The 26,412-nt window shown below is 42.1% G+C and overlaps 1 protein-coding gene across 1 annotated transcript in view; it reads left to right on the top strand.

Moving 5' to 3' along the window:
* The window catches only part of LOC306798945 (transmembrane channel-like protein 2), a gene marked incomplete at its 5' end in the record, with an annotated part of 137,372 nt that overhangs the window by 98,100 nt on the left and 12,860 nt on the right, over positions 1-26,412 (top strand). The window contains 11 exons of the mRNA XM_079299352.1: positions 10,590-10,637; positions 12,556-12,919; positions 13,640-13,789; positions 16,009-16,099; positions 17,028-17,109; positions 17,374-17,480; positions 19,301-19,399; positions 22,614-22,756; positions 23,795-23,942; positions 24,343-24,531; positions 26,023-26,202. Of these exons, the coding sequence (XP_079155478.1) occupies positions 10,590-10,637; positions 12,556-12,919; positions 13,640-13,789; positions 16,009-16,099; positions 17,028-17,109; positions 17,374-17,480; positions 19,301-19,399; positions 22,614-22,756; positions 23,795-23,942; positions 24,343-24,531; positions 26,023-26,202 (1,601 nt within the window). The remainder of the gene's footprint in view (positions 1-10,589; positions 10,638-12,555; positions 12,920-13,639; positions 13,790-16,008; positions 16,100-17,027; positions 17,110-17,373; positions 17,481-19,300; positions 19,400-22,613; positions 22,757-23,794; positions 23,943-24,342; positions 24,532-26,022; positions 26,203-26,412) is intronic.

Raw genomic sequence — 26,412 nt, 5'->3', positions numbered from 1 at the left:
TCTAGATTATCAGCCCCTCCTTCATGCCTGACAGAACAGTTCCCATTAGCTCACAAGTGCATGATATTTTAAAGTAAGATCATTCAGGCTGAAAGGACACCTCAGGATGTCTTAAGTTCAACCTCTTGCTCAAAGCAGGGTCCAAGAGAAGTTCCAATTAGGTTTCTTAGGACTTTGTCCATTTGGTCTTGATAGAGATCAAACTGCATCCCTCTTCAAAGGATAGAACAAGTTAATAATGATTTTGACAAGAGTCCTGCGGCCATAGCAAGCAACCACAAACCAGAAGGCAGGTTGTTAAGGGAAAAGCATGACTGTGTAGAGACCCTGTGGATGAGCACTTGCTAACAAATTGCCTCAGGAGCAGGCCAATGCAGTTAAAGCAAAACCAAAAACCCAAATCCATTCTGCACTCCATACACACAAGATTAATAATTTAATCAACAGGGTTTTGTCTTGTTTAAATAACCTATCTTTCAAACCCTCTTATTTGAGTCTTCATGGCAATGTAGTTCACCTGATTTCAATCTCACTCAAGGGTGACTTAACAAATTCTATAATAAAAGTTTCTGATCAGAAAAACACCCAAAAAAACCCAGAGTCCATGTGACTTAATAAAATTTAAAGCATCAGGGTAAATTTCCCCTTGTTACAATACCACATGAACCAATTTTAGCAGCAGTGGCTCAGCAGTAGCATTCAGGCCCAGTGAACAACACAACTTTTCTCAGGAGTATGCCAGAAACTGTTTTCCCAGCCTAAAGCCAGCCTGCTTCAGCTTTCAGAAGATCATTAATTGCCCCAAATGGTGACACAGACCAAAATGATGGAAAAGGTTGCTTGCACACACCTGCATTCAGTATTTATTTTAAAGCTTTGCAAAAAATCCAGTTTCATTGTAGAACTGGAAGCCTTTGCACACCAGCTCAATTTTAGTTTTAACACTTGATTTACCCAACTCAAACCTGAATCCTCCAGAAGGTGAAGGCAATTTATGTATTTATAAGGTCAAAAGAATATGAACATGAAGCCATGGCCAGTAGGAGAGGCATACAGATATGTTTTACGTTATACAGTATATTAATTATTATATACACTCTATTAATGATAGCCATGAAGTTTCAGCACATAAACACACACAAAACCACATGATCACAAATACATAGGCACACATATATAATATTAATAATAGTAACAAGTTACCCTCTTCTTACTTCTCTAAACAAAGGGAGCTTCCTCACACACCCTCTAAAGAGAATAAATACACCAGCAGATAGATGCACAGTGACTTTAAATAAACCCCAGATAAAAACAATAGCTTCTCATAAGCCAGTTATATCTGCCACACCTTCCAGGCTAGCAAAGGACAGACCTTTATCATTATATTTTTCTAAGTCACTATTTAATAATATGCAATCATTTTTAATAATAAGTATGAAAATAATTAACATTTAAAAATCATGTAATTTGTTGGTGTTTTTCTATCTTTGCTACTTATTAGAAATGTAATTTGTTTATGAGACCAAACAACAAATGTTTCCACTGAATTTAAGGAGCATTTTTTAATGAATGAGAATCAAGATGTTTCTGAAGACATTCTGGCCTTAAGATTTGATACTTAATTGTATCAGTAATACATTTAAAAATGAGACACCAGAAAAGCAAATTGGAATAATTTAGAGACACAGCCTAGAATTTTTCTACAACAAGAAAATTTTCTACAAATAGATCTCTCCAGCATCACCAGAATTTCACCAGAAATCAAAAGGGTATCATTCCTGACCTTGTGTGTCATCAGAGACTCAGTTTGACCAGGCTCCTAAAACCATATCTAACATGAAGTATTTACATGGCAGGGCTGCAGTCAGGTGAATGACTTAGCTGCTTGCACAGCCTTATCCTCATATCTAAATAGTTTCCTATTATTGTGCTGAATTACTGACCTCGGATCCCAGGCTCAGCCCTTCTGTGGAGACTGGCTGACTTGCTGAGCTCAGCTGTGATGGATGCCTCATTAAACCACCCTGCTGGGAATTAACAAGTTTATTTTCTTCCAGCCCCTCCCCCAGTAGTTTGGAGCTCTTCCTAAAGGTATTTGTGATAAATATTTTGAAAACTTCAGGTTAATAGTCCTAAGAGACTTTTCTGATCTGCTTTTTTTAACAAAGTGGAAATTCCAACCCCATCTCTGTCCTGTTAAGTACAGGAAACACATATATATAAAAACAGAAAAAAAGAAAGTAATCAGATCCTTAAATAGCAGGATATTTATAACAGTACTTAAAAGAAAAAAAAATATAGAATAGATAGAATATAAAAAGTCTTCTATTAAGGACTTACACAATATGAAATTAATATTACATAAAATTGGGATAAATTAAAGTTTAAGCCCTCAAATCCCTCTTGCTTTCCTGACCTTTTTTTCTGCTTTTGGGGCTGTAGCTCCAATTCTGTCTAGGAGAGCAGAAGACAGCCATTTCAGATTTTAATACAGATGAAGCTGATGTAGGAAATCCTTTGGCTGTTGGCTCGGTAGCGTGCTAGGAAAAAAACAGAAATAGCATTTTCACAGAGGGCGAGCCCCTTTGGTTTATCAAGTGCGCTGCCCCTGGCAGAAGAGGTGGCCGAGCAGCTGAGACGGAGAGTTTGCTGTGCAGAGGGGCTGCCAGCAGAGGGAGGTCCCACTGCACCCAGCCGGGCTCGTCACCTCGGCCGGGAGCATCCTCAGCCCTGCATCCCCGGCCGTGGAGCCGCCCGCTCCTGCTCCTCCTGCTCTCCAGCCATCCTGCACAGGACGGAGCTGGTGCAGTCAGTGAGTCAGGGGTCTCTGAATTCTTCAAAGAGAATCAGAGTGCAGGGATTGAATTAAAGCCTGTGGATGGATTGAAGTATATTAAGCCACTCACACATAAAGTAGACATTTAAGTAGAAGTAAGTTCGTAATTTTAGGTTGGGTTCTAATGCTTTTTAGCAAGTGAAAGGCTTCAAATGCCAGAGTAGCAGAGAGAGTTCTAGTGAAGTTTGAAACATACTGATATATTCAGCAAGAGGCTCCAGGCCCACAGTGATAGACAGGACTTAGACATAATAGAGCTATAGAATATTGCTTACATTTTTCAGACAGAACAAGATAGACCATATGTGTAGTCTGTATGTAACCTGGTGTGCTAAGAAACTAGAATTCTGATAGGTTAAGGAGTGGTCTGTGTTTGTGTCTTAGCTTGTTGGAAAAATCCTATATAAGCGTATGTACTGGGGAGAGTTGCTGCTTTTAGGCATTGTGGCTTTTAGCCACTTGCTTTTAGCCATTGGCTTATTGCCCCTGCACTTGCTATTGCTTTGCCATTGCTATTTGCCATTGCCTTTTGAGACTGATGTGCTTTTTAATAAATAACCTTTTTAACTACCAGCTGCTTTGCTTATCTAGAAGATTACCCAATGAAGTAGGAGCCAAGAGCTGTGGAGTAGGTGCCCAGAGCACTGGAGGTCAAGAACCTCCACATGGAGTCATCCCCCTGAACGTGCTCCCTTCCCCTGAGACCTCAGCTGGCCTCTCCCTGCCTGTGCCAGATCCCTCCATGGGCTGGAACTCATTTTGGTTGCACATCACTCCAGGACTGGCTGGGAATACACCAGGAGCATGTTACAGGCCAGTAATCCTGCTTTCACAGGGGCAGAAGAGGGATACAGCTCTTGTGGGCAGTGTCTGTCCATCACAACTGTTCATCACGGTGACACCGAGGAAAAGGAGGAGGCAGGTTAATGTGGCATGATATAAATGTACTGAAAGAATCCCTTAGAATGCCAAATCATTGCAGTCCTCTGCCTGTCTCAGCTAGCTTTCATGTTATGTGACTTCTATCCTCCACCATAATGCTGCAATTTATTATATTTTAAAATTTATCGGGAAAACATAATAAAAAAAAAGTTAAAAAAATAAAAACAGAGCGTCTTTAGGAGCTTTTAGGAAGAGGTTAAAGCATGTGAGATCCTCCTGCCATGACCAGAATGTCAGGCAGCTTTCTGTCTGATTTCTAAATAAAAGTGTTTTTTCTAAAAAAAAAAAAAATATATATATATTTTTCTCCCACAGAAATCCTCTCAGACCCAGAACAAAAGAAGGGGAAATTCAGCAGCAGCAACCCCTCTGTGTCTGGAGGGGCTGGACAGCAGTCAGCTCCTGTAAAGCGTGTTCTTTTCCTGATCTTCTCACACTATGACCTTCATTTATACCCTTTCAGGGACCTCCTACAAAGCTGAGGGGACCATGCTGAAATTTTTGTCCAGAAGAGCAGGAACATAAGACAGAAAAGGAGCCCAGCAAAAATGTTAAAAAAAGACACCTCCTACCTTAGAATCTGTGCAAAAAACATTCTCTCTTCAGGTTTTGCATATGTTCTCTAAACCACAAATGTTTTCATACAAATCCTATATGACAAAATCATTCTCTACTTAAGTCCTGCATGAGAGTATTGACTCATTTCATACTTTAGATTAGTCCAGAAATTTGTTGTTTAAATAGTTTTCTCTTCTTGTCCTTGGAAACTTCACAAGATCTTCATTTTTGGATTTCATTTACTCTGCATAAATGGAGTAATGCATTGGAAAAAATGTTGTGTTGCCTCCATTTCCTAAAAGGAATGTGAGAGATGGGTAGGAGTGCCTATATCTGCTTAGAAATCAGAACAGCTTTTCCAGTACCACTCAGTTACTCATGCAGTGCCAGGTTCAAAGGACCATGACACAGACCATTTTTTGAATGAGCAAGAGCCTGTTCTCCTCAAAACCTGTCCCCAAAAATGTCAGCAATGAGGAGGGATGATACAGTGGCCACACACACCATTTGACTAGACACCTTTGTGTTGTGTTTGGAGAACACTGACAAGCTCACCTTGGTCCAGGATGGCTCCAAGCATGTGCTCAGCCTGAGACATGGAGTAGGTGAAGATGGAAGTGAGCTGGCAGGTATTGCTTGTGTTCTGCATTAATCTGGGGTCTTGATAACTGCAATGTTTCCCACAAGGCTGCTGCAAATGGGGGGCTCTAATCTTATACAGCTGGGTGATATGAGCATGTTTGAAAAAATAAAATAAAAATTCCTACATGATGAGAATCAGTGGAAGGCTATGAAAGACAGAAAGACTCTGTCCCATGACTGATCTGACATCTGATATCTCTCTGAGCTGGCACACCTCCAGGACCTGCTGGTTTGGTTTAATTCTTTCTGACAAGATGTGAATTAGTAGTTCTGTGGCAGTTCTTCAGCTAAAAGAGGCTAATGGGTAGCAGAACCTGTTGTGTTCCTTCACAGCAAATTCCCAGCTGTGTCTTGAGATTATGAAATAACAACAGCAAAGTAATAAAAAAGCAATAGTTATGTCTCTGAGGACCTTTTGCTCCCCACCCTGGGTTGGGATTACAGAGATGAAGCTCATTTTCATGGGCCAGGCACAAGATAACAAGGCACTAACTTGAGCATCCCCAACACCACAAGATTAGTCTTGCACAACTTCTTCCACTGGGGCTTCATCATCTTTACAAGTAACAATGGCCCACCCTGGACAAAAGGCATAGGGAATGTATTTGGCATCATTTAATGCCTTCAGCCACAGTCCTGACCTGCTGTGCTCTATGGGAGCCAGAGGGTTATTTTCAAAGGTTAGCATGTAGCCCCTGGTGGATTTTCATGGATTCATAAGAAATTCGTTTCTGCAACGTTAAACTCAGACGTGGTAAAGGTCAGGTGGGAGCTGAATCCAGTTTTATGAAGCATGCCTGATAGACCCTGGAAACATGATTATGGTTGGTTTGGGTTTTTATAAAGAATTTTGTTTTCTTTAACAGTTTAACAGAACCAAGTAAGTGTTTGGAACTGATCTCTCACTTTTAAATGTCTCTCTCAGATGCATTGTTAAAGTTGACTCCAGCAATTCACAAGTTTTAGTCCACATCAAAATATCCACATACAGGTCAGGTATTTTTTATTATTATTATTATTATTATTATTATTATTATTATTATTATTATTATTGTCTGAAAACCCTCTCAAGTAAAGATTACTTATAGATGAGATGAATATTGAATAAATGTAATCCGTGGATTAATTAGCTAAAGCCCTATGTTAATCAGAAAGCAAGAAAGGGAGAAACACTAGCTCATTAAGCATTTACAAGTATGTTGTATGTGCTTCCAGGATTCAGTTACCCTTTCTCCATAACACAACTGTTTTTTATTTAACACTTGGATGTGTGTGAGACACCCAATGTCCTTGTATGCTAAAACTCAAAATTGTCAAATTATATAGTGTTAGTCATCACCAGTATGAGGAGAAACATACTAAATAACACAGTAAAAACTATTTGTGCTACAACTCCATAAATTGCATACCCGTGATATTTACGTAAGTAGTAGCTGGATTCATGGCTGTGCATTACTTATTCACACCTTGTGTGGAATAACTCAGGAGGTAAAACACTCATCCATTAATCTCCTCCCCCCAATCTATAATCCTAAGAAATCCTAAGCCCTGCAAGACACTTGATCCTCTTAGGAAAATCAGGCTCCTGAGCTGAGGATGGTGGTGTTCTTGGCACTGAAGCACTGCTGACGAACTCCCCTGTGTGCTGTGCAAGCTGGGGTGGGCCCTGTCATCTGTTTGGTGGACACATAGACATGGAAAGCCCTCCTGTGCCACCTCTCTGGCAGCCCAAGAGGTGTCCTGCTGCTCTCCAGACCTGCCGTGTTGAAGTCTGATTGGAAATTTTTTGTGTCTGTTTTTTCTTTAATGGAGCACCTTCTACCATCAAAGATGAGTGCCAAAAGAATGTTAAGTGTGCTTTTCTTACTTCACACATAGCCTTTTGTAGAATATCCCACCATAAGGTTTTTTCCTCCATTAATAATTCCATGTTACAATATCTTCTTTCCTTATTTTTTTTAACAATGCTTTTCAGTGTCCACAAACTACAAGCAGACTATCACACAGGCAAAGCCAGCCCAGAGGTATGGCAAGATCTCCACCAGCCTAATTCTGGGGGGAAATGACAGATTTCTCTTCACTTACCAAATACAAGGCAGACAAGGCTGGTAAGACAACATAAGCATTTTTTCACTTTTTCTGGGTCTCGTCTTACGTGACACCGCTTTGTTGCACAGGTTCCCACTCCTCTCATCCCCAGGCTCTGCTGCCCAGCCTTCCTCTGCATCACAGCCTCTAGCACTGCCTGGTCCACTCCAAAAGTGGCAGTGGCCCTGCAAGTCCGCCACATGTTCCCCCAAGGACATGCACCACGAAGAATCAAGATTCCAGTGTTTCTCGGCATGCTTGTGTGGTTGCATGTCAGCCTCAGGGGGACCATCACTTCCAGAAGAGTCAGACAGCAGCAGATGGAGTAGGTTATTTATTTCTCCTGAGACTCTAAGGCAAAGGGAGCAGCTTGTCATATGCAAAGGGTCTGTTGCAGGCTAAGTTGGAAAGGTAAAGTAGGGATTTCTCCTTAGGGGTAAATTCTTGGGCAGACACTTTAATAACACTCTTCATTAGGAAATAATTGCCAGGCATTATGCAATTCCCTCCTCTCCATGGGAAGAAGTCCAACAGAGTCAGAAGTGTGAAAGATAAAGGTTCCTACCTGCACAAGAGTGAAAAGCTGCCACCCAGCCTGTAACAGCACAGTCTTATCATGACCAGTCCCACTACCTTTGGCAGTGTAGGTACAGGAGAGCAAAGCAACAGCCAAGCAGAGATTAGTGCAAATACGCTCATCCATACTGACCTGTTGCTTCGTGGCAATGATGTAAAACAGCTGCCATTCCTGCTCTGTCCCATAGGCTGGCACCCCTCATCTCACCCCCACTATGAGGGCAGTGCAGGGCAGTCTTGTCCCCCCTGGTGGCAAGGGGTGCCCAGAGCCTCTGTGACTGCTGTGGAAACATCACACCTTGCCCAACTGCTGTGAACAGACTGTAAAATCAAAGAGCAGATGTTTCATCTCTGGGCAGGAGACAGAGGTATTACCTGGCCACGCATTTTGGTAGTAAAATGAGCTTGCAGTCACTTTTTAAAATCATATACTTGGTGCCTATGAACATATCAAGTGGCACAAGCAGCTTTGGAGCCTGTGGCTGTACCAGCTCCAGTGCAGATCATAGGTGAATCTGTAGTGGAGTAGAAACCAGGACACTCAACTCTGCCAATGAGATGCTCACATAAAAAGCCCTTGAGCATGCTAAAAGTATCTGAGCATGTGTTGTGGGAAAGAAGGAGTGAGGTTCATGAAAGGACAAGGGGTTATGGTTTGAAACTAAAAGAAGGTCAATTTAGTTTAGGTACAAAAAGGGTTTTTGACCATGAGGGAGGTAAAACAGTGACACAGTGGTGGTGGATGTCTCATCCCTGGAAACATTCAAGGTGTGTTTGACAGGGCTAGGAGCAACCTGGTGTACATGAAGATGTCCCTGCTCACAACAGTGGAGTTAGAACAGATGGCCTTTAAAGGCCAGTCTTGCCCAAACCATTCTGTGATTCCATGAGGCAGAAGCAGTGCTATCACTGGTGGGGTGTGATGAGCATCCACAGCCCTTTTCCCTCTGCCACACGATTCTTCAGAAACTTAGTTTCATTTAACCAGAAGATCCCTAGATCTTCTGTTTGGGAAAGAGATGCTTGGGACTGAGGCAACTGAAGTATCTTGCAGGAGATCTGTTCCAGCAGCCTCCAACAGCTGGGAATTTCTCCTTTTTTTCCTGAAGCAGTATTAATTCAATGACCTAGCAATCACACTGGAAATAAACCACATCAACATATTGAGTTACAGGTGAAACTTATTCACTAGGAAGACCTTCAAAAGACACTATCACTGTCTTCAGACCCAGTCAAGCCCACTGGTGTGGGGAACACACAGTGAAAATGCCCTGTGCAATGAACTTGTAGGGTCAGAGCTGTTAATAATGTATGGGCATATACCATACATTATGTATTAAGCTCAGGAAAGCTGAGCTAAAGTCAAACATAGATCAAACAATCCATGGAATTTGACTTAAAATACTTGAAAGGTGCCCCTGGACCCACATTCAATGAGAAAAAGCAGTGGAGAGAGGTTCAGGCTGGCACTCCTCAGTCACTACACCTGATCCAAAGCAGGAGTCATCAGCAGATGTCAATGGTGGCAACAGCCTCAAGCTGATGTCCTAAAGGGAAGGAAGGAAGGAACTAACGCCTTCCCTGTTAATCTTTGGGAAAAAGTCATTATGCCACGTCCCTGAGGGACACCTGTGCAAGCCAAGGGTCTGCAGTATGTTTCACAGATGGTGTGAGGGTAAGCTCTCCTTTTGGGAAGCCAAGAGAAATCCCACACCAAGAATGCACCCTTGGGTGCTCTCTGCAGAAGCTACAGCTGAGGCAGACAGTGCAGGTTTTGCTCTGGACATCACTCAGACAAAACTATTCTTGGCCCACTGAAAAACTCCAAGCTGCAGAATGCAATACAATACTTTGTGGTTCTAAAGGACCTTCCAAATGAGGGTCTCGCATTAATTAATTAAGCCTCAGAGCACCTAGAAGGAAAATCTATCCTATTTTACCAGCAAGTGCAATGAGTATGCAGAGGTCACACAGAATAGAGGAGCAAAGGAAAGAGAGATCCTGGTATCCTGACTCCTGACTCCTTGCTGCATCTATTAGCTCATGAGTCCCCTCCAAGGTACACGCATGGAGGACAAAAGGTGACCCACATCTGTGTCCCAAGGGGCACTGGCTGAGAGATTTAATAAGATGCAGGAGAATGACTAACGGGGTTACACAGATTGTCACAGGTCAGTAAAGAATATGGCATTAAGAAAATTGATCCTTTGAAAGCCTCCAGCCACATGCTTATGTCAGAACCAGACGTGACTTGTGTCTGTGTTTCATACGACACCACCAAGCACCCACCAAAGGGCTTTCCTTCATGTTTAAATAATGAAATGCAATGTAATGCCAACAGGTGCTTTTTTCACGGGGACAAGGGAGAAGACAGGAAAATGTTTGGGTAGGCTGAGACAGAGCCCAGGTTTTCCCTGCCTCTCCCACCCCTCCCTGTCCTCATGGCTCATGAGCAAGAGGTCACTGGCAGCTGGATGTGCCCACCTGTCTGCAATGCCAAGGAGATGAGCACATGGGCACTGGAAGAGAGAGTAACCTGTGTATGACTGGGGTGCAGCGCAGCAGCTACAGTGTCTGGGCAATAGACAGGAGGCTGTCATGGGGAAGAAAAAGAAAAGCACTCTACAGGTCATCCTGGAAGATGGTTGGTATCACTGTGAGACCATTTCAGTTTGTATGCTGCCAAATATTTGACTAAGCCTCCTGGGGCTTCCTGAGCACACCATTTTGCATCTCTCAAAGATTTCAATTTCAGTTTGCTTGGGTAGGGGACTTTTGTCAGTCCGCCAGACTAAAGTAAATATCAAGAGCATCGCAGTAGGGAAAGAATATAATGTATAATCAATAAGGAATATTCTGCCAAGCTCAGCTGGAATTTAAGGGTCAGCTGTGTAAAGCATCACATTGCAGCAACAAATGCAATTACTCTTTGTTCTTTGTTTTGCAGCTGGAATAGAGTTTGATGGAGAAGTGGAAACTGACACAGAGAGTGAAGGTAATGTAGAGATGAACAAATGTGGTCTTGTTTGAAATACAACAGGTGATACCTTTCCTTTTTCTCTCTGAATTATGACTTGCTCTACAGCACAAACTCTTTCATTAGCTACTTGCAAGCAAGCAGATTTTCCCCTTGAGGTTTGACTTGTAACAGTGATATGTAAACTGCCATTCTTAGGCAGTCTGTCCTCTTTTATCCATGTTCCTGGAGTCAGAGGCTGTCAGAGCCCACACCCCTGGGGAGTCAGCCCCTAGTAAATCAGGCACTGCAGGAAAGCACCACCCTGGGCAGGGCTGAGGCTGATTTGCACTATACTGAAGTCCTGCTTGCCATCCTTGTAATGCTTGCTTAGACCATGATACACTGGGATCTTCATTAATCATGGCCACAAGAAGATAACGCTGAAAGCAGATTGAAGGGAGACTTATGGCTGTGAAGAAAATCAGGAAAAGCCTGTGGCAGGACTAAAACTACCTTTAACTCTGCATGTATAGTATATCTAAAGTGAGAGAGCTAAAAGGTGAGATCATAACAGCACTGGTTAGGTAATACAAATGCAGCTATTACTGCAAAAACAGTTCACAACTGTGCATGTATTGCTCACAGAATATGAAAAAATAAACAGCACACTACTGGGACTTAATTTTTTTTTAAAAAATCATATCCACCTTTTCCACATAGGCAAAAGAGGCACTGAGATAAAGGTAACAAATTAATGCTTCATATTTAACCTAACACTTGGTAGGTAGCAATTTTAAAAAACCCTGGATCATTGGCTGTCCAAAATGAGCATTTTCCCAAAGAGAGCAGGTGGTCCTTTGATCTAGATAATTGATCAAAATTCAGTTTAGATGGACCATTACATAGTAACTGAAACCTGCATAATTGCTCCTGAGAAATTATTTGGAAGCTCCTTCTCATTTCCAGTGTCAAATGCAACAACCACTGCCTACTAATTTTTTACTACTAAAACCAGAAACTATTTGCTTGTCCTTAATTTCTAGCTATTCACCAAACCAAAAATACCAATACTAAAATTCTTTTTAACTTCTATTTTTCTCACCTTTTAGGCTCCTCATTTTACACTCTAGATGCCATTCCATCACAATTTCCTTCTTCCATTACAGTATCTCCAACCCTTTACTTTCATCGGCCAAAAAATTTTAGAAAATAAGAAACCAGAATATTCTGGAAAACTTACTATTAATTTTAATAGACCTGGTAGTGAAAGAAACAGAGAGACTTGGGGGCTTTTGAAATTTTTTCCCCCTTTACATAAAATTCTGCAATTAAATCATGGACCATTTCAATCCTTTAAGCATTTCTGTCTTGTGGAAAGAGGAGAGTTTTAGTTTGCAATGACAGTAAGAATGAAATGTGCCTCAGAGACTATCTGGCCTTTTTCTTCTCTGAATGCAAACCATCCAATATAAAAAAAACCTCAGAGAAAGAAAACTGAATACTGCCTGTGCTGTGCCTTGTCTCTCTATAATTAGAAGAACTCCATTCCCAGCCTTGAAAAGTAAACATCTTTCAAGGACATTGCATCAACAAGCAAACTACACATTGTGTAACAGGCTGCAATTTCTGTTTCCTTTGTTCTGGAGTGTTTACAGGTCAGGGAGATATCTGCATGCTCTGTCTAATAGATGGGCTTTTGCATTTGTAACTAACTTCCAGTTTTTTATGGTCAGATATAAGACACTGATGTGCTAATTTGCTCAGTCTTAAAAGGGAGGTGCACAACCAAAGAATTTCACCTGGTTCTTGGATTGGGCATAACACAAAGCCCAAAAAGATCAACAGGCACCTGCTCCTTGAATTTTTCAGGGCTTGCATCAGGTGTCCCAGCTCCCCATGCTCTTCTGATGAATCTTTATTCTGCCTACATGGATTTTCCAATGTAATTGTTTCTTATCACTTGCAGAAGATGAAGTAAAAGACAAGAAAATTAACAAACAACCCCTCAGGGAAACTGGCAGACCAAGCAGACTTCAAAGCAAAAATCAAGAGAAAGACAAAGAAGAAAAAGAAGACAAAGAAGAAGATGAGAGCACAGAGGAAGACAATGGCAGCCAACAAAACAGAGCTTCTAGGAGAAAAAATTACCAAAGGAGAAATGGAGATGGAAAAAAGGCAAGAGAGGAAAGAAGCCAGAAGAAAGGCAGAGGCAAAACGGCTCCTAACAAAGATCAAAAGGAGTCAGAAAACAAAGAAAAGAAAACAACCAAGAGAGGGAAGGAGGGGGAGAATAAACAGAAGAAAGATAGGAAAAACAGGTAATTAAAAAATTCTTGACTAAGGTGCCTTGTTCAGACTGGCATCAATATTGACATGCCAGTGGCATATGGATCAGAATGGGAAAACCAAAGACTGTAAACAAATTCCTGCTTTCTTAAAAGAGGCACAATGGAAAACAGTGCAAAATTCCACAAATCAAACTGTTTCCAAGTCGTCATCATTTCTCAGGCAGGATCAGATCTTTGCATGTAGTGGAGTCTTAGTACCTACAGCCAGGGGTAGAAAAGCACCCCAGAAGAATGTACCTTGAGAAATTTGGGTGTGGAAACTTTTTTTTTGGTTCATCTATGGAAACATTCTAGTTAAAATGGATCCCTTGTGTTTTGAAGTCTCTTCCTCTTCTTGCTAGTCCCAACCTTTGATTTCTCCCCATGTCTCCCATTTTGTTACAAAGGCATGAAAACCATTTTTCTGGAGCCAGTCTGGTAGCTGTAGGCAATATTCTATAGCTGAAATATGGCCCAAAGATTGACAATGAGTGAATTGCAGTGGGTCACAAATGCCTCCTCATTATCCTGGCTGGAAACAGCCCTGCTCTGAGTGTGATGGGCAGGGGAATTGCACTGAGCCAGGGGATGCTGGGACACTGTGCCCACATCAGAGTGGAATCCCCAGGGCAGCAGTCTGCCTCCCTCAAGCAAGACCTTCCCTCTAACCCTATGAGTTTTTCTGTGTCCTTGATTTTGTGTGTCTTCCAGTATTTCTTCTTCCTCCAACTCATCTGATGAGGAGTCACTGTCAGAGGAAGAGCTTGCCATGCTGAAGGAGCAGGTGGAGCAAAAGAAAAAACTGATTTCCACCATGAGGAACAAGCCCTGGAGGATGGTGAAGAAGCTCTCAGTGCTCAGGTACCCATCAAAATGGGAACCCCCACTCCTGGGGTCTCTGCTGTCTGTTGTCAGATGCACTTTGTCATTCCCTGAAATTACATATGTGCTGCTGCTGTAGTGCCATAATATCAGAAAAAGTGACCAGCAGAACCTGGCCAGCTAGTCTGGGTTCAAATGATCAGAGTTAAAATATGCAATCTGATTTTCAGCCTCTGTAACCAAAGAACAGACAAAGTGCAAATCTGTTCAACTGATACCCATGTCCAGGACATTCTACCCTCGTATCTAAAACCAAATGACTCACTGCAGTCAGTCTACTTGTTAAAGCAAACTCCATACCCTGGCTTGCTTATTCATGTCTTTTGTTAGACAGAAATCAGAGCAGCACAGTCCTGTGTTAGTGCACAGTCCTGAGATGGGGCTTCTTGGAAAAAAATGCTCTGTTGCTGTCAGAGGTTTGTGGAGCAAAGACAAGTCTGCCACACAGCCTCTGGTGAGGGTGGGAACAAGTCAGGCAGCAGCAGAGACCCCTTAGTGCTGGGCAGTGGGGGACCAAGGAAATAATCAAAACCCACAGGTTGACAGGGAATGGCTCATAACAAACTATTATGCCCTGTCAGGGCAGTGATTCAACTCACAGCTCTGCTGCTCAAGGAACCTCTGAAAACCCTTTCTACCAGAAGAGATTTCAAAATAGCATTGCAAAGCACATATACATTTCCTTTTCAACTGAAATCCCATCTATGTTAAAACACGACACAGCCCTAGGGGAGTGGTGATGCCCCGTGTTTGCTGTGAGGTTACTCAGAGCTGCAGGGACTGTGCTGTGAAAGCTGACAGTCACCATTTGTCTCTGCTTCTCTCTTTTATGCCCTGAAGGCCAAGACCCATTCCATCTTACAATAAAATCAGGAATTGTGAGCTCTGCCAAATATTCTGAAAATCTGGGTAAAGGTCTGTAACAGGGCAACTGTGTTAAAGTAGCTTTTCCACCTCACAGCTGGTCCATGAGCTTGAGCTCATAGCTAATAAGTTCTTACGGCCCTAAGACTCCAAGTTTCCCTAAGAAAATAAAAAAGGAGCAAAGCAGAGTTATTTCTGATGCAGTTTTTCCCTGTTTTGTGGGATCCTGACTACAATTCTACTTAGGATCATGTTTGACAATGTACCTTCATACTTTCATCTTATTTCTCAGCTACAGCAATCATCACTACCTACTAATGAACCTAAAAAAAACTATTTCATTGCTTGTGCAGGGGTTCCCAGAAAGGCTATCAGCATGCTGTACATTCATTAGATATTTTTGGTTGGATAAACTCAACCCTGAGAGAAGAAGTTATTATCACCAAAGAGGGATGTAAAACACAAAGAGAATGAAATGATATGTCCAGATTTCTATGTCCAGATTTCAATGACTTAGAAATCTCACTTTAGGTTTGCTAATGAAGTCACAGGTGATTTTCCCAATGTTACAGGCTGACCTAGCCAACTGTTTATACCAAGGGCAGGTCCATCTTTCCCACAGGCTTAGGAAGGCAAAAAAAAACCTCCCAGGTCCTGAAATTTAATCTCTTCCCTTTGGCAACACCAACATACAATATAATTTTATTCAAGAGCTCAGCATACTCATCATAACAGCATCTACCTAGACTATTTTCTCTGTATTTCCCTTAGATATCCTAGTGTAAAACTAATTTCATTTTGCAGCTTTATTTTACTCCTGACTAGCATACTCATTCCTCTGTCACTGAGATTACCCCCTTGGGCTGTTTGCACATCTCTGATATTTATCCTGGGAGGTGTTCATAAAAGGAAACTCTGCATCTTCTTGGAGTTTATTTCACTAGGCAACGTTATTTTCTTCTTGACCAATGCATCAAGCGAAATAAATTATAACATGCATGCAGGCTGAGAGAGCACTGCAGAGAGAGAAATGGGCAGGCTTTTAGTTTGCACCCAGGGAGAAGTGTGGAGCAAGATTTGGGGCACTAACAATATTTAAAGCTAATATAAAACATCTCTACATGAATGTTAGTGCTTTAGGGACCTGATAACTAGTCCTGGGTGTGTGTCTGACCTCTACAGGACACAGCAGCTGACCAGCAGAGAGCAGATGGGGAGAGACACCAAGTCCCCACCTTCCTACGAGCATGGTTGCTCATCCCACTGGTGCAGGCAAGGGTGAGAAGCTAAAAACCCCTTTGATGTTTTAATAACCTTGTTTATTTTGCAATTAGGGAGGCACAAGATTTTGTAGAGAAGTTTGAAGGAGCTCTGGGAAAAGGCAAAGGCAAAAAGTTGTATGCATATAAGATGATGATGGCGAAGGTAAGTGCCACAGTGATGTCAGGGGAAGGCTTGGATACTCAGTTATGTATTCAGCACATTTTTAGGTTTATTGACCTCTCCGTGGTGAAAGAGGCACAATGAAGTCAGAATAAAATTTCCTGCCCATTAAAAAAAAAAAGAAAAAAAGCGAGCTTCAAATCTATGACTATTCAGAAGAAACAGAGGGAAATTTATCCCAACCTGAATCTCATTGTGATCTTTCCTGAAGCAAGGGAGGGTTTACAGGATCAGGGAAAAACAGAAAACCATGGCTTTCTGGCTGAAATCTCCAAAATCTTGATAGGTGAGAAAAGATATTCCTAAAAGGGAAAGAGGCTCTGCCAAACTCTTGCACTACCCCTAGTCCTGTAAAATTTCATCTTCTCCAGTGATGAGATAACAGAGAGAACGATGGCTGTGCTTTGGACTGAAGTTGGTAGGAAGTTGCATGTTGTCATGGAGATTATATTGAGAAGTGCAAAACAGAGCCAGACTTGAGATTATGGAATCAATGAGAGTTTAGCTGCTGGCCTGGTGAGGAAAGATTCAAGCTCAGTGTTTTGTCAAACTGAATTTTGTTTTAAATAGAGTTTGTTCTGAACCAATTCTTTCGGTACAGAGCCAGGTCTGAATTTCCTACCCCTGTAAAATCTGATCAATCCATAGCATAACTGCAGCTTTCCAAAAGCCTGGAAAGGTTAAAACTCTTAAAACTCAAATCACAAATGTGAACACTTGGGAGGGGGGGAGGATTTTTGGTTGAAGGGAGTTTCTGAAATAGTCCAAAAGATAAGATCCAGACCTGAGTTCCTGCTTTGGACTTTACATCCACACCTAACCATGGCCCCAAACTGATGTTAGAAAGCCCTGCCTCAGAGGAGACCCCTCTTCACACCTCTCTTCTCATTGCAATGTTGTCTTGTTTCAGAAATGGGTGAAATTTAAGAGAGACTTTGAAAATTTTAAAACTCAGTGCATACCCTGGGAGATGAAGATAAAGGAAGTGGAGAGTAAGTTGAAGTTGCTGTGTGGTGGCAGTGGGACATTTTCTAAGATAGCCTTGTCTTCACACAAACAATGTTCCAGCTTCCTGGTCCACAGTCTCCACTCATCCTGGGCATTAGTGCCAAACAAGGAGCACACAGCCCTGGCAGCTCCAGCTGTGGTGGAAGCTGTTGGGAGGCTCATGGGAAACGTGCTGGGGACAACTGAGGGATCCTGAGGACAGTTTAACCCTCCTGAAATCCTGACCATGAGATGTCTTCTGCTCTAAGGTCACTTTGGCTCCTCTGTTGCTTCCTACTTCATATTTCTGCGGTGGATGTATGGAGTAAATCTTGTCCTTTTTGGGTTAATATTTGGACTGGTTATAATTCCAGAGGTAAGTGCTTGATTCTCCTTTCAGTAATATCTTGCCCTTTGCTTGACACAAACATGACATTGACAGGACAAATGCCTTATAACAGGCATTGCTTTAGAAAAATGAAATGCCTGAGGACAATTATTTACAAAGACTTACTGACACACAGGAGCAGAAGTCAGATTGATATCAGGAGACATAAAATGCTATCAAAGATCCTGCCCATCCAGCAGCTGAAATAGCTGAAACAGCTGAAACAATCTGTCTAATTCAAGGCTGGTTTTACATTTTGACTAAAGTGAAGAACATGACATTCAAATCCTAGGCACAAGATCCTGTCTTCAAGAGCCACAAGAAATGGATTGTGCTCTGAAAATAATTAAATACCCTCATTTTGGCCCTCTGAGGGGCATGGCCATGGGGCAGCAGCCATGGCACAGCCCCTCAGGGAAAGGACAATTTCCCAGCATTTTGCCAACTAACACTTGCTTGGGAAATAACCCTTTTTCATACTTCCAATTCATATGATTCACAAGCAATTGTTTTATTTTTAGTTTTTCCATTTCTCACTCTTCTTGGAGAATGAAAAGGATCTCATAGCCAACTTTATATGATCGTTTATTGAAGAATTTTTTAATGTAGCCATTACAGCTCTGGCTAAATTACTCAGTGCAGTATTTAAAGGCTGTGCAATCCACAGACAGTGGCATCTGTTCAACGCAGAATTTTATGGAGCAAAAATGCACTGCAGAATGTCTCCTGAGGACTGTGCTTTTGTTCTCCTTAATGTGCTTGCTCACACTATGGAAAGGGAAAGCTCAGTTTCCTCCCAGGACGAGGAGACATAACCATTAGCACTGAACAATACAAATGTGTATGGTTAGGAACCAGGCATATGGCAGGAGCTTTCCTTTCTGAAACACTGTTACTCACTGCCTACTGAGCTGTACCATACGAAGAGTAGCTGGGCTATAAACATTTAACCATAAATTATTTTGAGTGTAATTAGATAGCCCTAAAAAATAAGTGATAGATTATATGCTAGGACCTTTCTAGGCTATGAATGCTAATGAGATATTTTGGCATAGGCACCAGTCAGCTTGTAAATACAGTAATTCTCCATAGCCCTTGGCATTCTCTGTCTGGACCTCTACTGCTGCTCCACTGCAAGACCTGCTTCGCATGGTGCCATCAGGACAGGCTATGCCATGAAAACTGTTCTTTGCATCTTCTTGTCATACATACTTTTTCCCAAACCTAATTGCCTTTACCTCACCTTGAGAGCGTCTTTCAATTCAGGACTGAAAAATACAAATTATATTTGCAATCTTGACCCTGTGCTCTTGACTTCTCTCAGAGGAGGAGCTCTGCATAAATAGATGAAGATAATCCCTTTACTGCATTAGGCCCATGAAGTTCAAGCAAAGAACTCCTTGCTAAACTAAGGACATTTCAACAGCAGCTGTTCATTGAAGAATACAGTTTCTCCAAAAATTATTTCCCATGCAATGGATGTGGCCAGGGAAACGGAAGTCCTCTGTTATTTGCATGAAATTAATACTAAATATTAATAATAAATTTAATACTGTACATTAATAAATATACTTAGTACTAAATATTATTATATTAAATTAATACTAAATACCTATAAATTAAATTAATGCTAAGTGGCTTTTTAAAACTAGTGCTCCAGCATTAAGAAATAAAGTATATATCAAAAGAAACAGAAAAGGAAAACCAACCAAAAGCAAACCAAAACAGACTCATTAAGAAAAAATACCTTTTAAAAACTCTTTGGTGTTTTATAGTATATATGCATCACTGTTATTAATGTTCTCCAGGTCCTGATGGGAATGCCATATGGGAGTTTGCCAAGGAAAACTGTACCCCGGGCGGAACAAGCAACAGCTATGGATTTTTCAGTTCTTTGGGATTTTGAGGTAAGCACACGAGTGTCAATCATAAAAGATCAATTGAATACCTCCTAAAACCCCTCAGAAGTCAATGGTGCTGGAAGGATGAATTTGTTCCAAGACAAACCAGCAGAGCACCTATTTCTTCCAGAAGTCTAGAAAGCCTTTTGTTGCCACAAAACCTTTGTGCATGCTGAGATTTCTTGCCAAAACAGCACGTCCACATGCAGACACCTGCATATGGATTTGAGCCACTTCCACATAGAAACGTGCTGCCTGGAGTACATCACGTGTATGCAGACACAAAAGGCATTTTTCTTCCAGCTGGAAAGGCAGCAAGCACCCAGGGGAAAGACTTTTGGAGCTGCTCCAGAGCAGGCAGCCAGAGATTTCAAGCTGCAGACCCCCTTCACAAGCAGAGAGCACCTTGCCAGACCACTGAAAGTGATTGGGAAGGGGATTGCTCCCCATGTCCCTGCCCTCCCTGCTCCTCTGAAATACATGAGCCTGAAGTGGGAACCAAAGTTTAGAACTTGCACCCAAAGGAAAATCCCAAGTTTCCAGCCATGTCTGGGTGCTTGCCTGCAATACTAATTCACCTCCCATCCAAGTTACTTTGAAGACTTAAGCCAAGTGGATTAGGTGTTTTTAGATGACAACCCCAAAAAAGGTATATGTGCAGGGAGTGAAGACTTTAGGATGTAACCAGTGCCTTGGGATCTGACTTTCAAAGTAGTTACTTCTGGAAATAAATTTTTAAGGCTCCAGCACTGCCCCACATGCTACAAGCACGGGACCACAAGCTCCAGTCCTTCTGTAAGAACTTTTTAGCAAATTTCCTGAGCTAAAAGGAAAAAAAAAAAAAAATAAATTAAAAAAAAAAAAAAACCAACCAAATAAAAAACAACCAACCAAAAAAAAAAAAAGCTATTTTTTTGTAAATCAGATTATTTAAACTAATTTTATTAATAAGGCTTCAAATACTGGTGTCTGGGAACTTGCCAGGGCCAGGCCTTCATTTACCCCCCATAGTCTGCTGAGGTTCCTCTCAACCCTTCCTCTGCCAGCACTTTTCCCCACTGCCAGAATTCAGAATTCAGAGGTGAATTAGTGAAATGTTTAATATCAGTGTAAGGAATGAAAAGCTTACTTGAGCAGTGCACTGCAAAAATACAAGAGGTAGCATTTAAACTCATTAAGCCAGAATAAATTTTAAAAAGCAAAATAAAACTCCAAAACAAACAAACAAAAAAATCTGAAGGAGTGTTGATTAAATGCAGCTGCTGATTTTCTCTGGAAGGCCACAAATAATAGACTTAACAGTAAGGAAACTTGTTTCTGGATGAGGCTGTGTTCTTCCAGGGAAGGGTTACTCCCATGGCTTGCCAGTCTCCTGCCTCTGGTTTGTACACACATCTACATTCCCCTGCTGTCACTGAGGTGCTGGTTGTCTGAACCCCTCTGCTGTACAGATCCCCATCCATCAGCCATTCCCTTCCTGACATCAGGGAGAGACCATTCAAGCTCAAGGAGCATCTCCAGCTACAGAGCAGCATTGAACAGCAACATCCTCTGCAGCCAGGAGATGTCAAATGAAGCCCTGTGCAGAGGTTTGCCCTTTGAAAATGAATAGAGGCTTATGCCAGCATGCTCCACAGGAGAGGTGCAGGGGGGAAATATATATCAGAGTGGGCATAAGTGAAGAGCCAACACCATTAACCTGAAAAAAAACCTTCCAGGAGAGAGGAGCTGGGGAAATGTATGCTTTGGCAGGAAGGAGGTCACATCACGGATTTGTAGAGAAGGGAATAAATCTCACTTGGACACCAGACACCATGTCTCACAAATGGAGTTTAAAGAACATACTGGATGATGTGAGTGGAGAAGCTAATTTTTCAGTCCCTGGCATCTGATGAATCAAGAAGACAAAGATTTGGAATTACAACCTAAGAAACAAATTTCACTAGTGCCTTCCAGGGACATTACATTTTACAAGGCTCTTCTACCACCCCTCCCCAGCAGACACTGTGTGTCTACACAGGCTACAAGCCCCAAGCAGCCATGCAGAGGTGTGCCAGCCACAGGCTTGCACTGGTAGAAACACACTCAGTGTCCTGGACCTGTGGCAAAAATCCAGCTTCTGTGGCACCTGGGACGACCAAAGCTTTTTGTTACATTAGGAATACAAAACCTAGAGTTTTGGGGGAGATTAGTTTAATTGATCAAGTGAAGGTGATCAAAGAAGAAGAAAGGCCCAGAAAGGTCGTGAGAGCTCCATCCTTGGAGATTTTTACAGCTCAGCTGGACACAGCCTCAAGCCACAACAATTCCTTTTGCAAGTGGCTCTGCTTTGAGTGGGGGGCTTGGCTAGACAGCCTCCAGAAACCCCTTTACATGTAAACCTTTCAATGTCTCTAGACAAGATCTGTTGCACAGGCTCTGATATGAGCTTCAAGTTATCTTTCCAAAGGCTTGATCAGAGGGGAGATTGTCAACTATCATGGCCAGACTAGGTGCACTTAGGAGCTGAAGGACAAGGGGCAAAAAATAGAGAAGTACAACGTGCAGTGATACACATCAACTTGGATGAGGTATGACAGAAAAACAGGGAGAGATTGCTAATGCAGATTAGGTGATCTGCATGTTCATTGAATGTCTAACAGATTGCACAGCAAAAAATAGATCTGCTTCAGACAACATGGTTGATATTGTGTCTGAGCTCTGCTTTCCACAGGAAAGTAATGCTTTGATTTCACTCCTTAGTTATATTTGCTCTGCAGGTGGCAACCAGTAAAAGGAACTAAATCTGCAAGGCACTGAGCATCAGCTGCCTCCTACCTGAAAGGAAAAGTTTCATATCATGGTAGGAAGGCCCTTTGCTACAGCTTTTCTACAAGATCTGAGTGTTTGATTATTGGCTTAGAGAAGCAGGTGGGCTACAGCCACAAGGAGCAATAAGAATGTATTTTTCTGGGGGGATGAAAGAGTGATGAATCAAAACCACATTTTAGTTTTAAGCCACTATCCTCTAACATGTTCTCCCTCATCTTATCTCTCTTAGGAAGATAAACTCTTAAGAATATGGCTTTCAAAGGTGCCAGGGCAGCAAGCAAAACGAGACCCTAAAAACTTTTCCAAATTGATTTTCCTTGTTTTAAATCTTCAGTTTTCTATTGAAACCCCTTTCCTGCAGAAGAAAAGCTGCACAGCTTACACAGGATTGCTTTTGCTTTACCTCCAGGGCTACATCAAATACTCAGCACTCTTTTATGGCTACTACAACAACCAGAGGACAATTGGCTGGTTGAAATACAGGCTGCCAATGGCATATTTCATGGTTGGGATCAGCGTGTTTGGATACAGCCTGATGGTTGTTATAAGATCGTAAGTGCAGCTGACACTGCTCCCTCTGCAAAATCCACCCAGATGTGTCTCACAGCTGGGTTCCAGCCTTGTCTGCATGGCTGGGGGAATGTGGGGAAAGGGGGGTGTGTGCCTGCCACAATTTCTGTGTCTCTTGTGCACAGACCCCAAACACCAGTGAGGGTCCCACCACATCCTCAGGGCACTGAGGATGCAGCCACTGCACTTGTCAGTGCTGTAATGGTCTCTGCAAAGTTAAAAATAAAAATATAAGCCCCTTTATCTCTGCCTGAAGGACACACCGTGAAAAGGTCCTCCTTTTTTTGGAAGAAAGGATAAGCCATGGATTTGTATAGCTTGCTGAAACAGGCCATATTGTCATGCAGCAGAAAGAGCTTCTTGAGCCTTTGGCCGGAGTGGGACATGGGGATTTGCTGTACATTTGCCATGAAATTGCAGCATCTGTTGTCTTGCCTTCCTTGAGGGACTAGTGCTAGGAACTCTAGGGGGACTTACAGAAGGATTTCAGGGATCAAATAATAGAGAGGAAAGAGCAGAAGCCATATCTTCTCCTATGCTGATTAACAAGAATAATCCTTTTTCTCTCCCTGCATGACTTGCTGCAAGCTCTTTGGCTCCAGCATTGTGCAGCAAGTGAAGTCCCACTAAAACTTTGTGCTGCAGTGGGTGTACTGGACAGGACACAGGGGTTTTGACTAAATTTAACTAACTAAAGGTAGCCATAAGCATATACTGGAGCCTAGGATCCAGAAGCACTGTATATAGACTTTCTTAGGCACCAGCAGGACATGGCATTCCTTAACCTCCTTAAGCACCTATGCTGTTTTTTCTCTGTATCACTATTTTTAATAGAACTGCATAGCCTGACAGTTGATAGTTCAGTCCTCCTTAGAACTAAAGTCCAATGGCACATTTTAGTCATTCCCAAACCCCAATAATGGCTGCCCCACTCCATCTTACCTGAGCTCTGCAAAGCTGAAGAGTAGGTGGTGGCTCTGTGAACAGTCTGACCTTATCACTGCACACGTCCTTACACAGGATGGCACGCAATGCCAATGAAAGCACAGGAGATGGGGATGATGACAACTTCATTTTCAGCTGGAAAATGTTCACCAGCTGGGACTACCTCATTGGCAACCCAGAGACAGCAGACAACAAGTTTGCATCCATCACCACCAGCTTCAAGGTAAACCTAAACCTGCTCCTGGAGACACTCCCAGCACCTACCAATGGCAGAGATGTAAGGGAAATCCAGATACCTGCTCAGCTTCTCTCCATATGAACAGGGCATGGTGCTGATCCATGGCAGATCCAGATTCCCCTAACTCCCTTCTACTGAATTTTAAAAGAATTTGTATTAATTTAGAGTGTGGTTCCCCTGGGATATGTCAGGCTCTTTGCCATTTTATATCTTTCAGTCAAACCAGGATGCCTCTATGAAGCTTAGTTTGAATTTAACCAAAACTACCAAGGTGGATAGAGCCACAATAGCAGAAGATTGCATTTCACAACCTTGTGATGTCACCTTATGCTTTGTGGTGCAAGATATCCATTCTAATTTCTTGAGCATCCCTGTTTTTTTTCAGGAGTCTATTGTAGATGAGCAAGAAAGCAACAAGGATGAGAATATCCACCTGAGGAGGTTCCTGAGGGTTTTGGCCAATGTTCTCATCATATGCTGCTTGTGTGGGAGTGGCTACCTCATTTATTTTGTGGTGAAACGCTCCCAGACATTTTCTAAAATGCAAAATGTTGGGTGGTATGAAAGAAATGAGGTAAGGAAATTTTGCTTCAAGTCTTCTGCTGGGATAATTTGCTTTGGACATCAGAATATTAATTGCCACAGGTTAAGGACAGCATCCAAGGTAGGGGGATTCCCTACCAGGGCTCAGGATTCCCCTTCAGTACCTTTGCACTTCTTGTAGCTGCAATGCACATTGGTCTCACTGAAAGTTCCTAGGGCAAATTAACACCTCCTGCAGAGAAGGGAAAATGCTCTTATAATAAATCACTAGAAAAGTCAATGGCTTTTCAGCCCTTTCAACACTGATCACCATGTTAAGAATCAGGTTGCATTACAACACTTACAAACTCTCTTGTACTAGAAAGCTCTCTGGGTATTAGAAATGTCCATAATCAGATATAATTCTAAAATCAAATCTTTGTCATCCACCTTGATTAACAGGAATAAAATTTTAGAATCTGCAAAAAAAATTCAATTATCAAAGTTTTTCTGTCTCTGATTTTGGAATGAGAAATTCAAATTTTTAAATTCTTCATATATAGCAAAAAAATATTTCAACCTATGGAAAGGTTTAATTTCAATGCTTACTGCATTATCATGTATTTATATATCAAAGCCAAATTAAATTCAAAACTATGCATTTTCAAAATTCCTTCAGAAAACTTTAGAAAGATAGCACTTGCTTACAAAATGCTTTGATTCATCACTACAGATTTTTCCCAAAAAAAAAGAAATCTTATTTAAAAAAAAGTTTAATGTCTGATGTCACCTTTCCATGATGGCAGTGTGAGCTCTGGATAAATACAGTGCTGGGTAGTGTTACTTCTCCTGGAAAGAAAAGCACAGAGAGGAGTCAGAGACTGCCTGCACCTGTACAGATACAGGCCATGGGGCTTTAGGGTGATGAAAAAATTTAAAGCCTGTAAGTTATGCCTGTGCTAACCTTGACTGGCCAGTGACCTCATTGACCACACTACAACCTAGTATCTGACATGATAAAGAGGAACAAAGACACCACTGGGACATATTTTCTTGAGCTGCAAAACAGAGATCTTGATGTGCTTCCATTCAAGTCTGTAGATGCCTTCTGCAAAAGCAAAGGTGCTGAATGTGGAAAATAAACATTAGCATTGACTAATTATCTTTATGCACACAAGCCAAGTCTTGCGCTTCCTCTGAAACTAAAATAAGAACCTTGGAGCTGATGCAAGCAGTACTGCAAGGTACTTGAGGAACCTAAATATTCATGAGTCTGGACTGACAGGGAGCAAATTCTTTGGAGCTCATCCCTTTAAGATAAGAGCAAAAGTGCCCCTGCAAGAGCAAGTCATGCAACCTGCCCTGGGGTCTGACGCTGTGCTGCCTGCACACCAAGCAAAGCCAGGAGCTGAGTTTGCTTTGACTCCCTCCCCTTTATAAATCCTTCAGAAATACCCAGCCAGTGGTGGGCAGCTCCCACTCTGCTCACAGTAAGATAGTCACTATTGTTACTATTAGTTATCTCGTTTTCCTCGGGTGGCAGGTTGAAATTGTGATGTCCTTGCTGGGCATGTTTTGCCCCCCGCTGTTTGAAACCATCGCTGCACTAGAGAATTACCATCCCCGCATTGGGCTGAAGTGGCAGCTGGGGCGGATCTTTGCTCTCTTCCTGGGCAACCTCTACACCTTCCTGCTGGCCTTGATGGATGATGTCAACGAAAAAGTAAGAGCTGAGGCAAAAAGCCACGGTCAAATAGCACTTCCCAGAGTTGAGGATGAGCACAGCCTGTCCCCAGAGCCAGCAGGGACAATCACCCCTTCTGCAGCAGGTGCTTGCTCTGTCCCCAATCCTCCTGAGCAGTGCCCCAGGGAGACTCACCAAACAGAGTCTCTGGCTTCTCTTTACAGCCCTGAACAGAGTGTAGTTATTGTG

This window comes from Erithacus rubecula (assembly GCF_903797595.1).
Source record: "Erithacus rubecula genome assembly, chromosome: 3".
NCBI lineage: Eukaryota > Metazoa > Chordata > Aves > Passeriformes > Muscicapidae > Erithacus > Erithacus rubecula.
Note: the sequence above shows the minus strand (reverse complement) of the source record. Positions and strands in the feature narration are given on the sequence as shown.